This window comes from Canis lupus, chromosome 7 (genome assembly GCF_011100685.1).
Source record: "Canis lupus familiaris isolate Mischka breed German Shepherd chromosome 7, alternate assembly UU_Cfam_GSD_1.0, whole genome shotgun sequence".
NCBI lineage: Eukaryota > Metazoa > Chordata > Mammalia > Carnivora > Canidae > Canis > Canis lupus.
Genome location: NC_049228.1, coordinates 57,543,927 through 57,559,153, shown reverse-complemented (window position 1 = coordinate 57,559,153; position 15,227 = coordinate 57,543,927). Strand labels below are relative to the sequence as shown.

The 15,227-nt window shown below is 36.9% G+C and overlaps 1 protein-coding gene across 2 annotated transcripts in view; it reads left to right on the top strand.

Annotated features, from left to right (window-relative positions):
• Positions 1–14,388, top strand: part of RNF125 (ring finger protein 125) — a 36,752-nt gene extending 22,364 nt beyond the window's left edge. The window contains exons 5-6 of one of the 2 annotated variants that reach the window (XM_038543591.1): positions 7,066–7,173; positions 10,344–14,388. In XM_038543591.1, the coding sequence (XP_038399519.1) occupies positions 7,066–7,173; positions 10,344–10,430 (195 nt within the window). In that variant the 3' untranslated portion in view covers positions 10,431–14,388. The remainder of the gene's footprint in view (positions 1–7,065; positions 7,174–10,343) is intronic. The other variant, XM_038543592.1, reaches the window with a different exon arrangement.
• Positions 14,389–15,227: the final 839 nt, after the last annotated feature.

Here is a 15,227-nt window from a genome sequence, read left to right as displayed (position 1 = left end):
TTGTGTTAGCAATTTAGAGGTAAACCACTTTCACCTTAACCTGGTTAATATTGGGTACATTTAGTTTAAAATTAAAATAAAAGGCTTTGCTGAAATAAAATGATACCTTGAAGATTATTTTGAATTTTGTTTTAGTTTAATTTTATAAATATATATGTGTATATCTGTATATATGTATGTGCATGTGTGTATCTACATACACAGGCATATAAGTGTATGTGTGTCATTTATATAGATATGAGTTTTGCTTTGTGGTTTTTTTTTTTAGTTTTAAGGGGCTTATTTTTCTGTGAAATCCTCTTGAAAAGTGATGAGATTAAACCATAGTTATATTAGAAAGAGATAATTTACAAACAAGGATAGTTCTCACAACAATCCTAGAAGATAGGTGTGCTTACCTCCATTTTACAAATGATAAGTTGAGGCTCAGGGGGGTTAACTATGTCCTGAAGGTCACATAGCTGATAAGTAGCTGAGCCACAATCTGAACATGATAGTCTAGTTCCAGAACATAGTGAACCCCTACTTGCTCTACTAGCAAGTTCACAAGAAAAGCCACACAGTACAGTCAAAGATATTTGTTATTGATCCTAATAGTTTAGAGGTTTTAGCTCTTGGAATGGCTTGGTATGTGTTGGGAGAGCAGGGGAGATTATCCTGGGCTTTTACTGCTCAAGTTGCTCTGTGGAAGGAACCCGACTATGGAGCTGTTTTATGATAGGTCCCCGGGAGCTAGAGGATGTTAGAAGAAAGTGTTAGGATGGCATAATAATAGCAACCATATACTGATTTCTAAGTGCTTCTTTGTCTTCTAGCAACCCTAAGGTGGCATTATCCACGCAACCTGAGCCCTAACCACTACAATCCAGGTGCTGCTCTGGCTGCTGCTCTGGCTGGAGGAACACCAGGTGCTTTGGACCATGGTCTTGCTCTATTACAGCAGCAATCTGGGGCAGGTCTATCCATTGGTACTGTGTGCGTGCTCCAGCAGAAATCTAGCCCCTGTGCTGCTCAGTTTGGCCATCAGATTGAAGGTGGCTCGTGGAAGCTAGGTCTTCCTTGATTCAGAGGTGATAGAAGTCATTGAGGAAAGTTGGGCAGAAATAAACCAGGAATGGTGGAATCAGATCGCCCGTAGAATTTTATAGTTAAAAGCCTAGGCTTTGGAGGAGATAGACTTTGGTGCCAATCTCAGCAAATTCCACTAATGTCTTTGCCTCTGTTTCATCATTTGTAAAATGGGGGTGATAATGATGCCCTTTTCACAGGGTAGCAGTAAAGGAGTCAGGTGATAATGGTGGGCTACTACCACTTGCGCAACTACATGAAACCAAGGCTAGTGGCGATTTCGAAGAAGCCATGTACTCTCACAGTTGGGGAACCCAAGCTGGAAGAGTGGGGGAAGTGTTAGTAAATTTCAAAAGACCAGGATGCTATTGTGACCTTGAGGCAGGAGCACATTGTTCACGAAATCTGTGGTTCTGTAATATACGAGGGCTGTCTAGAAGTGGTCACTAGAACAGAAGATGTTTAGGGTTCCTGTTAATGTTTTGTGCTTGAGTAGAAACTCAAGCTACATGTCACTCTGAAGGATCTAGAGCCCCTAGAATTCACGATATACACTTTGGTTATGAAAAGGCTGGAAGTAGATACTGTGGCATAACTGGGGTTTGCATTCACATGCCTGGGGATCCCTAATGGGGGGACATAGGTGAAAACACCCTGGGAGAAGTCCTAAGTCCAAGACTGGTTCTGGATTGGTGTGGAAGTCAGCAAGGAATTAGATCTTTGATGGGCTGGGTTGTTGAGTTTGCTTACAGATAAGATCATTGACATCATCTGACTTAATCTGATGTAAGAAGTTTCATGGCAGTTAGAGATTTGAGCAAATGATTCTGCCTTTGAGATAAAATTAGATAATTCAGACATCAAATCAGGAGCAACTAATCTTTTCTCTCTGAGTTGCTCAACACTTGGGTAGTAGGTTAAGGACATCAAGGAATTTTGACTTACGTGCAGTTTTAAGAACCAACAGCTCCCTTTTGTCACATAGTAATTATAATTCTACCATGTTTTGTTTTTTTTAAGATTTATTTATTTATTTGAAAAAAGAGATGGGGGGGAGAGAGAGAGAGAGAGAGAGAGAGAGAGAGTGTGTGTGTGTGTGTGTGTAAGCAGGAGGGAGGGGCAGACGGAGAGACAGAGAAGCAGACGTCGTCCCTGAGCTCAGAGCCAACACCAGCTCTACCCCAGGATCTCAGGGTCATGACCTGAGCTGAAACCAGGCATCTGAGGCTTAACCAACTAAGCCACCTAGGCATGCCTGCCATGCTTTATTTTTTGAAAATTTGAAAAATCTATGGAATATCAAACTGAGAGGAGGCCGATTATGTAAGCAGCATGCTTCAGATTGAATTGTGAGACCACTTTTGAGGAAAATTTGGTATTTTGTCCTGTGAAGGATAGATGTTTCAGCAGGAGCCATACTTTCTGGCTCTTCTCTCTGCCCAAAGTGCCCTTTCTTTCAGTGGTTGGCTCATAAAAGTATCCTTTAGAACTCTGCTTGCATCTCACTTCCTCAGGGAAGCCCTCCCTGACATCCAAATTACTTTCGGCTCCTGCTTCTCTCCTCTTCTTTCTTTCTTTCTTTCTTTCTTATTTATTACAATTTGTAATTGTGTTTTTGTTTCACATCTGTCTTTCCCTGTAAGTTATCAGGTTCACGAAGTCATGGAACTTGACTTCTTTGTTGCCTGCCCACCTGTTGGCAGAGAGCCTTGCGCATAGGAGGATATAGTGATTATGAAAAATAAGATGTTAAAGGAAAACATAATTCCATTCACCCAATTTCAAAGGTGCCAGTAGTCTCTTATTTTCTGCCTTGCTCCTGAGATTTATTTCTTAAGGGAAGAGATAAGATTTTTATTGGTTTGGAATATAAACTATGGTGACTAAAGCCTGAGCCACATGCCCCAACAGTGGTTTATATCTGTGGGTATTTAGAATATCTGTGACTCGACGGGGCAGTGGGAGTATGTGTGCATAAATGTTTTGGAAGAAAGAAAAATTTCTATTAAATTTGCTTATAGACTTGCTAAATTAGATGTGCAATCTGGTACCTTAATCTTGGTTACATATTTGCCTGCAATTATTTTCAGTGTACGTCTCTTTTCTCTTTTTTTGGATTCAGGAATTTTAAATTTCTTCCCCAAATGGCACTTTGCATCAGATAGTTGCTGTGGAAGTTAATCTAAACCACAGATAGAGCTGGGTGTCCCTTGTAATAGATGCTCTGAAGGATTAAAGTCGGTGGTAGCTTCTGATATGGTGGCTGTTTTTCACCCGCAGAGTTCACCATCAGATAAAGTCAATACTGAGATGAGGCCAGCATCTTTTGAATGTATACTGTGCATTGATTGATTCCTAATATGAGTATCATGGCCTCGGAGCATTGAGTTGAGGCGCATAATAAAGGATAAGCTGATGTTAGCAAATTGACAACGTTTGGGAGAGTTTAGGTGAACACCTAGGTACTTGGTGATGATTAGTCAGTCTCTTACCACTTCTTTCTCCTTCCTGTGCTTACCATCTCTTCCCTCAGGTTAGATTCCTCAATTTAAGACACAAATCTTGAGAATAGTATAGATGTTCACCTGTTCTTTTTCATTGTCCTTCTGGAAGAAATCTCTTGAGTTACACAACTAAATTTTATGTATGGCAGAAGACCAAAGTCTCCACTAGCTCCTATTAACATCAGACTAAAAACCAAAACTACTTTGCTTAAAGTTCCAGGTTTTTTGTATCTTTCTCCTTCACTAGATGTTGAAGGTCCTTAATGTTAGGCCAGCGCCTAGCATCTCTGTACCTCTGACTCTTGACACGGGGCATACAGAAACCACAATAGGTGCTCAAATATCTATTGAGCAAAACTGGTTCTAACTTAGCCTTCCAAACTCATCTTCTACTGCTTCCCCCAACATGCCTTACTTTCACCTTTCCAAAGCTTTTCCCATTCCCTAAGCAGGCCTGTCCTTTAAGGGTCTCTTGACTTTTCCCAAATTGATTTCTCTGCCTGTGATGCTCCTCACTCTGGCATCGCTGGCTCATTCTTCCAGACAAATTTCAGTTACCAGCAGCTTGGCTAAAGCCTTTCCTGATTACCGGGGCAAAATTAATGATTCCTTTTTTAGGTCTCGAACTGTCTTTCTGAGTATAACACTTGAATATATAATAATGTCATATCTTGGGTATAGCACTTGCTGTGCAGTATTGAGAAGTATCTGCTCATGAGACAACAATAGCAACCATTTAGTATTTGTGCCAGGGACCAAGCTAATATAATGACTGAGCTTCCTAATGTTAAGTGACATCTTTTAAATATACAAACAGCTCTGCAAAGCGGAAATAATTCTCATTTTGCAGGATAAGATTAATTACTTCCAAGGTTAAGTCCATGAGAGGCAGAGATGAAGTTGGAAACTATTTTCCAGGTACTGGGAATGCTGGAGTGAATAGGATACATGGAGTTTCTTCCCTCACAAAACTCCAACTCTTCAAGAACAAGGATCAAATAGTAGGAAATATATGGTGTTTCTTAAATGCCTTGTATGTACCTGGCACATTGAGCACATTATCTCTAAACACCATACCTACTCTACAAGTTAGGTGGTGGTATTTGCACTTCACAGAAGAGGGATATTCATGTGCTGAAGGTCAGTCACACAGCTAATAAGAGCTGGTGCTGGGATTTGAGGGCTCTCTGACTTCACAGGCCACACAACACAACGGTATCTTTTTTTTTTTTAAGATTTTATTTATTTATTTATTTATTTATTTATTTATTTATTTATTTATTTAATTTATTTATTTATTCATGAGAGACACAGAGAGAGAGAGGCAGAGGCAGAGACATAGGCAGAGGGAGAAGCAGGCTCCATGCAGGGAGCCTGATGTGGGACTTGATCCCAGATCTCCAGGATCATACCCCGGGGTGAAAGCGGTGCTAAACCACTGAGCCACCCGGGCTGCCCCACAACGGTATCTTTACTGGTTTCCGTATTCCAGGTGCCTAGTTCATAGTAGAGGCACAATAAAGAGTACTGAGTGAGCAAATTTCCATAATTTGTTTCCCTTCTTTCACATCACAAAAAAACTAATGTTGCTTTTTTGTTAAAATTTCTTGGTCTCAGCTGTGTTCTCATTACTACATAGGGGTCTCAGGGTAGATTAAGTGCTATCTTGGGATAGCCAGTGTTGCCAAATAACCAAAATAGCTACAGCATTAGAAAATCATGAATGACCATAAAGCAGTAATAACTTAAATGATGTCATTTTATTACAAAATATATTGATGGATTAGAGCAAAATTCAGAAGTAGCACTATGTATAGATATTGAACATACTGAAACTGAGAACCCCATAAAACAATAAGAATTACATTAAGACCTCATTTAAATTTAAAAGAAGATGTTATCAATCAAACAGATAAATTAAGCACTGTTATAATATGAAAAAAATGTTGAATGGTTTATCAGGAGGCCTCATCTCAGTTCTGATACTTATAATGGTATAAATTTAAGGTAATTTTGTTTTTCTTTCTGAAATTGAGTTCATGAAAGAAATAGGACAGTAATTAATTCATGAGGTTCTTGTGAGGATCAAATAAGAATACCACCTAATTTAATGCCTAATATGTACCTGGCATTCAGTACCATATTTTAAAAAATGAGAATGGTGAAGAAATAGAACTTAAAAAAAAAAAACCCCTAGGTTAAAATGTAATAAAGCAGTAATAAAATAGTATATGGTAAAGAAAGAGGGCGCATGGGTGGCTCAGTCCATTAAGCTTCTGACTTTGGTTCAGGTCTTGATCTCAGGGTCCTGGGATAGAACCCTACCTCCTGCTTCAGGATTCTCTCTCTCCCTTTGCCCCTTCCCTGCTCACTTGCAAGCATACTCTCTCTCTCTTTCTAAAATAAATAAATCTTATCTTCTCCCTCTGCCTCTGTCTCTGCCTCTCTCTTTGTGTCTCTCATGAATAAATAAATAAAATCTTAAAAAAAACAACCTGGATGAATCTCAGGGCCATTATGCTCAGTGAAAAAAGCCAATCTCAAAAGATCAAATATTGTATAGTTCTATTTATATAACATTTTCAAAATGTTGAAATTTTAGAGGTGGAGAACAGATCAGTGGATACCAGGGTTTAGGGAGAGAAGACAAAGAGGTAGCATAAAGGGGTTCTTTTATAGCAACACAGCAGTTCTGTACCTTGATTGTGTTTGTGGTTACATAAATCTATCATGTGGGGGGACCTGAGTGGCTCAGTAGGTTAAGCATCCAACTTGTGATTTCAGCTTAGGTCATGATCTCAGGGTTGTGAGATGGAGCTCTGCATCAGGCTCTTCCCTCAGCGTGGAGTCTGCTTAAGAGTCTTTCTCTCCCTCTGCCCTCTGCTCATACATGCTCTCTTTCTAAAATAATAAATAAAATCTTTAAATCTATACACGTAATAAAATTTCACAGAACTAGGTACATATACCCCAAAAACTGAGTTCATGGAAAAACTGGTGAAATCCAAGTAAGGTTTGTAGTCTAGTTAATTGCCAGTTTCCTGATTTTGATAATGTACTGCAGTTTATAAGATATTACTATTGGGGAAGTTGGATGATAGAATTGTAGGACCTCTTGCATTATCTTTGTAATTTCTCATGAGTTTAAGAATACTTGAAAATGAAAAAGGGTATTTTTTAAAGCCATTAAGTATTTCAAGAGGGAGGCAACTAATTAGTATATTATAATACACCTACTAACTGCAATAATAGATTGATAAATATGAAATAAATAGCTATACTGTTAAGTACAGGAAATGCATATGAAGAAAGAAATGCAATTTTATTTGGTTAGTATTGTTAATATTTATGCAGTTTTAAAACATTATGCTGAAGAATGGCCAATAGATTCATAAAGTTAAAATTCACTTTGTTGAATGGTTAGTTAATTTTTAAATTGTGAGACTGGTTATTTTAAATTCTTTCTTGAACTCTTGATTTTCTTTACTTCCAGTTCTGTCCACTTTGCCGTTTACTACCTAATGAGAATCCAGGCAGCTTTAGTGGCAGTTTAATAAGACATTTGCAAGTCAACCACACTTTGTTTTATGATGATTTCATAGTAAGTATATTTTTTTACTTTTACATTATGTTTCTGTGTGGTGTGTGTTAAGCTTATCTTTTTAAATCCAAACAAATAAAATTATAGCAGAAAAAAATGTGTACAACCCTGAAGTTAAGTATTAGCATTATGTAGAAAATTATAAAATACAGTGTTCATAAACTATATCTGCCTTAGACAAAATTATTTTCTTTTTCATCTAGATAATTAGTCATTGTATAAGGTACTATATTTCACTTTCAAATTATTTTAATTTCTACTCTAGTCCCCCCTGTAGATATCGTCTTAATTTTTATGAAGTTGAAAATTTATGTAGCTGAGATGAGATGAGAATCACATCAGTAAGGAAATGGCTCAGAATTTGTTCTGCATCTGGTTGCTAATAACAGATATGGCATCATCAGTGTAGTAAGACAAACAGGCCTCATTTTTTATTAAATTCCATTAAACACAAAACTCATGTTTATGAACTTTTGTAAACCGAAAAAAATTTATTATGAAAAGTTATAAACATATACAAAAGCAGACAAAATAGTACCATGAATCCCCATATATCAGTAACTACCCATCAATAACTACCCACTAATGGCCAATGTAAAAAATTAAGAATTTTTTCTTTCCATTTTATTGAGAAATAATTGAAATGTAGCACTATGTAGGTTTAAGGTATACAGTCTAGTGACTTGACTTACATAGTGTGACATGATCACCACAATAATTTTAGTTAACATCCATCATCTCAAATAAATACCAAAATTTTTTTTTCCTTGTGATGAGAACTTTTAGGATTTATTCTCGTATCACCTTTTTAAAAAAAATGTATTTATTTATTCATGAGAGACACAGAGAGAGAGAGAGAGAGAGGCAGAGACACAGGCAGAGGGAGAAGCAGGCTCCATGCTGGGAGCCCAACATGGGACTCGATCCCGGGTCTCCAGGATCAGGCCCTGGGCTGAAGGTGGCGCTAAACCACTGAGCCACCCGGGCTGCCGCCCCCCTTTTTTAAAATTTTAATTACTCATCAGCTTTAAAAAATTTTTATTTATTCATGAGAGACACAGAGAGAGAGGCAGAGACATAGGCAGAGGGAGAAGCAGGCTCCCTGCAGGGACCTCGATGTGGGACTCAACCCCAGGACCCCAGGATCACGACCTGAACCAAAGGCAGACGCTCAACCACTGAGCCACCCAGCTGCTCCCTCTTATCAGCTTTCAAAATACCGTACATTAGTGTTAACTATAGTCTTCATGTTGTATATTACATTCCCAGTATTTATTTATAAGTGGAAGTGTGTATCTTCTGACCCTCCCTTCCTCCAAATCCCCCTTCCCCATCCTGAGAATTTTTTTTAGAAGAAACGTTAGATGTAGTATGAATAGTTCTAACTTATGACTGTATTTCCCATGATCAGGAATGAGAATAACAAGCAAAAAGTTAATGTCGCCTTTGTTCTACTTTGCTCTGTGTTGCCATGTGAGGGTAATGTGTTATCTTCTGAGTCCGTCTCAGCAAAGGGGTGTTGCCTGTTATGGAAGGAAAATCCCTCAAACCCATGTTGTGAAATAGTGTATTTTATTATTACTACATGAAATGTTAAGGGCTAAATTTTACTTTGCATATAATTTTCACATGATTTTGATCGCTGTCTTTTCATGCAATTTCAAGATAAAATGTAGTAATTGTTGAAGATCATCCCTGCTTTCTGATCTGCCCACTGTGGTTATCCAGATGCAACACAAGGAGCTTGGGTTCTGACCTGGGTTTGAGTAACAGCTCTGTCTCTGTCACAGTTCTGTGACCACGGGCAAGGGGCAAGGTATTTCACCACTGAGCCTGTCTGTTCATTTGTTAAGTGAGGAGAGTAAAAACACTTCTTCTCGAAAGCTCTTGTGAGGATTAAAGGTGATAGTGCATGTAAAGTGATTTGCCCAGTTTGGGCAAGGCTGTTCGGCCAGCTGGATATGGGGAAGAGGGTAAACGGAAGTGCTAGGACCACTTGAAGAATTGAACTGAAACAGAGGCTCCAGTGCTCAAATTATGTCTTTCCTGGCCCTCTGAAGCACCCAGGGCCTTTGACAGAGGCTAGTTCTGGTCTACATGTTCTCATTTCTTACAACACATAGGGCTTCCTCTTTACCTTAGCTCCATGAGATGTTCTAAAACCAAATTGATTTCGTGTCTCCTCTGGCTATTCACATTCAGCCCATCCTTCTCAAGATTCTCCAAAGTATGATCCAGGGCTGGTCAGGAGGAAGCTATTTTGATGAGAGCACTTTCAACCCACTCAAAACAGTATTTTTGGATGTGGAAGTGAGGTGGAAGCAGTATTATTTGTTTTGATTTTTTGGTTTCCCAAGCTACCAGCTACTATACTACGCACTTTAAGTGTATTATCTCATGTTATTCCTTACAGCAACTTTGGTGAAGTAAATATTGTGTTACTATCCTCGCTGAGCTGTGAAACATCTGAAGCTCAAAGATTAATAAATTGCCTAGGAAAAAGCCAGGATTCAGTCCAGATCTTGTGTTCCTCTAGACTATATGGCTTTTCTTTGGATGTTGTTGATTTGCCTTTATGCTCTTATGTTTTAGAATGGATTTCCAATAGATTTTTCTTTTTCTTTTTTTTTTTTTTTTTGATTTATTGCAGAAGAAGAGATGGATTGCAGAGAATAGGGCTCTTAATAGTTTTTGTTTTATTTACAGCATGTGCTGACCTAATGTTTTGAAAGCCATTTTGACCATAGGGAGGCAAGGAAAAAGAAGAGTTTTGCACTCAACATATTTTTCAGAAATAGAGATTTAGTATTACTACTGGGATTGGTGAATTCTAGGAGAATGTCTTAACTTTACTCCATATTACATGTTTATTTGGAACATGGCACCCTGACCATGATTTATAATGTTGACTAAAAATTACTAATTTAAATTCCAAATCAAGACTGTGACAATAACTAGTTAATTACCAGGTAGTAAAATGAAGTAGAAAATGCACTAGCCCCAAACAAAAGTCCTGGGGTTTATGACAGTTTTTGTGGAAACTTGGACAGGTCACTAAATTCAGGGCTCTATTTTCCTGCAAAATGAGGCATTGCCTTGACTCTTATCCTCCAGGTGCTGAAAACTATCATCTCTGATTGTATGTTTCTAATTGTTTTTCTTTGTTGTAGGATTTTAATATAATTGAGGAAGCTCTTATCCGAAGGGTCTTAGACCGGTCACTTCTGGAATATGTGAATCACTCAAACACCACATAATTTTATTAAAAGGAAAGGGAAGGAGACCGTACAGTTGCACCATGTGTTCAGATGCTGCTTGAACAATTGGAGGGAAATCGTCAATGTTCAGTGGGCAAAAATGTACAACACAGTTATATGTTTGTCCATGTTTATCATTATATTGCATTTTAAGACTGCTTTCATTTTGATGGCTTAAATCTGTTTTACATTCTTGAGTTTTTTAGACACTTAACAACAAAAAATAGCCTCTATCAGCCATTAATATGTGGAAGAGAACATAAGGCAGGATATGTGGGTGAAGGATCTTTTTTTGCAAATTGGATGATACTGTGTGTAATGCTATATATTAGTAACTACTGTCATGATTGGGCAAGATAACTAATCTTTGTTCTATATAAAAAGATGGAGAGTGAAACAAAGTACAGATATTCGGTTCTAGTGCTTATCTAATCTCTAATAAAATAATATGAGTAGCCTTGTATTGGAGTAGGAGAGGAAAATTTTGCAGGTCAACAAAGTCCACTTAACCAAATTATAAAACATAATACTGTAACAAAATAAATTTTGTGTTAGGAATGTATACTTAATTCTTTGACTTTTTGTAACTATGCACAATAAGAATTTAATATTATATTTTTCAAATATTTGTAGCTTATCATTTAGAAATATTTCTATAATATAGGCAATTTCTTAAGAACCTTCAGCTGATATTTATAGTAGAAGTGTTCACATCTATAATTTTTAGTGGAAAACCCTAAGGGCTTTGATTTTTTTTTTTTTACTTTTATTCTTTAGAAAAAACGTAAAATATAAATACTTTAAACCAAACAAAATGTAGCTTTTTACATCATTCTAAGGAAACACTGTTTTAGAATTCTGCCAGCCATTCTGTCTTGTGTGTCCAGTTGCAGTTATCAACCATCTTCTCAAACTCCACAGAAGTAACCACTACAGTGATAGCCATTGTCACTTCCTTGCATTTCTTTATTATTACCCAAGTGTGTATCTCTACACACTATATTTCAATCTTATCCATTTAAAATTGTTTTATTGGCTATATCTTTTACATCTTTTTAATCCATAAGTTCTCCTTTTCTTTTCCTTGGAGTTTCCTGAAGAACTTGATCTTATGACCTATAGAGTTTCCCACAATCTGTATTTTGCTGATTGCATACTCATGGTACAACTCAGCATGTTCCTCTTTCCTCTGGATATTGACACATGGATCCAGATGTTTGAATACACTCAGGTTCAATCCTGTTTGGCAAGACTATAGGTCATGGTGTGTTCTTTCATCAGAGGGTACACTGTGTCTGGTTCTCTCTTTTTGTGATGTCAGCTGAAATTGATACTTATTGTCTGGATCCATTGATTTATTGTGAGTTGGAGGATATTCTATCATTTCTCTTTCATTTACTAGCTGGAACATTTTTATAAAGAAATGTTTCCTCACATCTACTACTTGGTTAACCAGTGGTTAAGTTTGTATAGGAAAAAAAAGTTTGTATAGGAAAGGGAAAGTAATTATTTGTATTTTCCCTTCATTTACTGATTTTCAAGATAATAAACTTGATTCCTGTTACCTGCCAGAGATCACTTCTTTTTTCAGTGTTACGAACTCATGGACTCAAACGTATTTGATAGGCTTCAACCAATTCAAATATTACCTTATTGGAGTTCAAATTGTCCCATCTTTGGCCATTGGGAGCCTCATCAAGTTTTCTCTGAATCATTTTGACACTACATGAGCTGTCTTTATTAGCTTCCTTGCTATCTTGGAAGACAAGATATTCCAGGCTCAACTTAGAAGCTTCATGCCCCAGACCTAGAATGAGCCATTTCTCTAGGAAGCCTGGTTACTTTCAGTGAGAAATGGTATTTCAAAACCATAATTAAGGTTCAAAGAATGCTCATTGCTATTGGATTGGCCATTGATTCTAGGAGAAAGCTAGGAAATCCCTATTTTTTCTAAGATAAAACACTTTGTGAGTTTATTGTGAAACTTCCAAATTAAATTGAGTACTAGCTTTTACTTAATCCTTTCTACTACTTAATCCTTTCTACTACTACTACTATTTCCTTTTTCTATACTGAAAATCCTGGTTTTCAAGGACATGGGGGCATGATAGAGTTAGAATATCCCACAGTTATTCATTTCCTTTATTTACCTTACACATGCAGCAGCCTCAGAATAACAATGCTAATACAACCACCACCAGTATGATAACTGAAACAATTAAAACCTTTTCAGTTGCTCTTCCCATTTTCTATTTTTAAAAGTCATACTTTGGCAGCATTTGCAGAACATATTGGTGTAACATATTATACTCTCTCCCTTCTATTCTCCATTTAGTCTTATTTCTTCAAATAACTGTATTCAGTGCTTGCCACTAGTAGTTATCTGATGGTCCTATTTTTCATATCTGGCTCTTCAATGACGAATCCAGGATGTAGAATGACGTCTCTGTATTGTAAAGCAAGCAAAGGAAGCTATGAAGAGTAGTGATAACAATTGAGGATAAACTATTTGGCTGTAGGTAGCTTTCTAATTGTCATCATTTATAAACTTTGTTCCTTACACATAAACATAGTCATAATCATGGTGCCCCCAATTTTTTTTTATAATAAATTGTCCATTCCTTCTTTAAAGGCTTGCTTACTATTCTGCTATCTACTGTGAGGTAATTAGAAAAATGTAAAAACCAGCCAAAATCTAGAGGGCCTATTCCCTCCCTTTTAGATATAGGCTTCAAGCTTGCTTTTCATGGCTGCAGACAAGTAAGAACAGATTTTTAGTTTCACAAGCTCTTGTCCTGCAATTTGGATAGATCATCCGATAAAGCAAAACCCGCTGGACAACAAATGTAAAAAGAGAGGAATTTTTCAGAGATAATCAGGCTGAAAATCTAGTCCCTAAAAAATAAAACAATATATTTCTGAGCATTAGTACCGACGGTCCAAAAAATCAATCTTCTGTCCAGAAAATAAATCTTTGTTAGTTCAGAGCAACATAAAAAGCATCTTTAAATCTGTAAAACTTGAACCTGAAAAAACTTCAAAATCTTAAAACCTAGATTTTAAGAAAGGCTTTAAAAAGTCATCTACCACCATTAACTTCAGTGCAGCAATTATACAGCCTGTTCCTGGGTTCCTCTTAGGATAATTTTGCCACCTACAGGACAAATGAGGTGCTGGCCACCTGAATTAGTTGGCTTTCTGAATTATTTTGAGTTCTTAAATGCTGAAGTGCAAATATTCGTTGTTTCACTGTGCCTTTAACCTTTTATAAAAAGGAATTTATAATTAATTGTTTTAAAAAATGAAAATAATTAATCAAACCATCATACTGTACACCTTAAACCTTATATACTGATCTATGTCAATTATTTCTTAATAAAATGGGGGGAGGGGGAGAAGGATGAAAACCAATATTTGAAGCTGTTGACTACTAACAAAAAAGTTTCATTCACTTTCTTTATAGCGCCTCCAGAGGCATTTTTTCCAAGGCCTTATAAGGAAAAAAAACTGATCGACACGTTATTCTTTAAACAACTAACATCTTCTAACCCAGCAAAAAGCTATGGAGATTTTCCTTCATATACTTTTTCACCCAAGTTTCTAAAACGTAGGTTGAAAAATTGGATTATGAATCTGTGATGAACAGAGCTTCAGATCAGAACTCCTAAGAGATCCTGTCTCCAGTGATGTTGCTTCATTTCTTTTACTGGTGCTAGGTATCTTTCATTTTGAAGTGAGCTTACTCCAGTTATTGCAAGTTTATGATATTATCATTTGTATCTTTAAACACTGAAGTTGTTTTAAAAAGTCACTAAGAGATTTGTTCTTTTATTATTCAATTGCAACAACAAATCTGTATGATGATTAGAATTTTAAATGTACAATTCTTTTCCTTCTGTAAATATGTATTATTGTTAGAAATAAAGAATGGCAGGACCATTGCTTTCATTAAAATGTCTACTGTCTACTGTGTCTGTTCTTAAATATGAATCTTGATAATTTTTTACAAATTTGATTAGCTTTTTAAATTGTTATCATTTGGCAATATCTATCACAAACATATACCTTCATTTTAGGCCAGTAGTTCTCAATTTTGCCTCCCAGAGGACATTGGCAATGTCTAGATACATTTTTGGTTGTCATAACTGGGGTGTGCTATTGGCAGGGATGTGGGTAGAGGCCATGGATGCTGTTCAACATCTATAATGCATAGGATAACTCTCCACAGCAAAGAATTACCCTGCCCAAATGTCAATAATGCTAAGGTTTAGAAACCCAGATTTAGGCCAGGGTAGTGCTAAGCATCATCGAGTTAGTACTTGTTCTGTTTCCAAGGGGCTTCATTGAAATTTAAAAGATAAGATGTAAATGGACTCTATAAATCCAACTCCTGGTTAAGTGCATATGAAATTTTGGGTGGCAATAGCTATCATATGTACCCCAGATCAGAATGTGTTCAAACATATGAAAGCTTTTTGGATTTTTCACAAGAAGAGGTACAGGCCAGAACTCCGGTGTTATGGACATGACCTCTGATGACTGTTTACTGAAAGTAAAAGAGGCAACCCAGAATGGGTTAAGAAGACTTACCTCTATCCCCTAGATTATCTTTAGTGAAGATAAGACAAAATATTGCAGAAGGACATGCATGTTTGAAATCCTTGAGGCTAAGAAATATTTATTTATTTTTAAAGATTTTATTTATTAATGAGAGACACAGAGAGAGAGGGAGAGGCAGAGACATGGGCAGAGGGAGAAGCAGGCTCCATGTAGGGAGCCCGATGTGGGACTTGATCC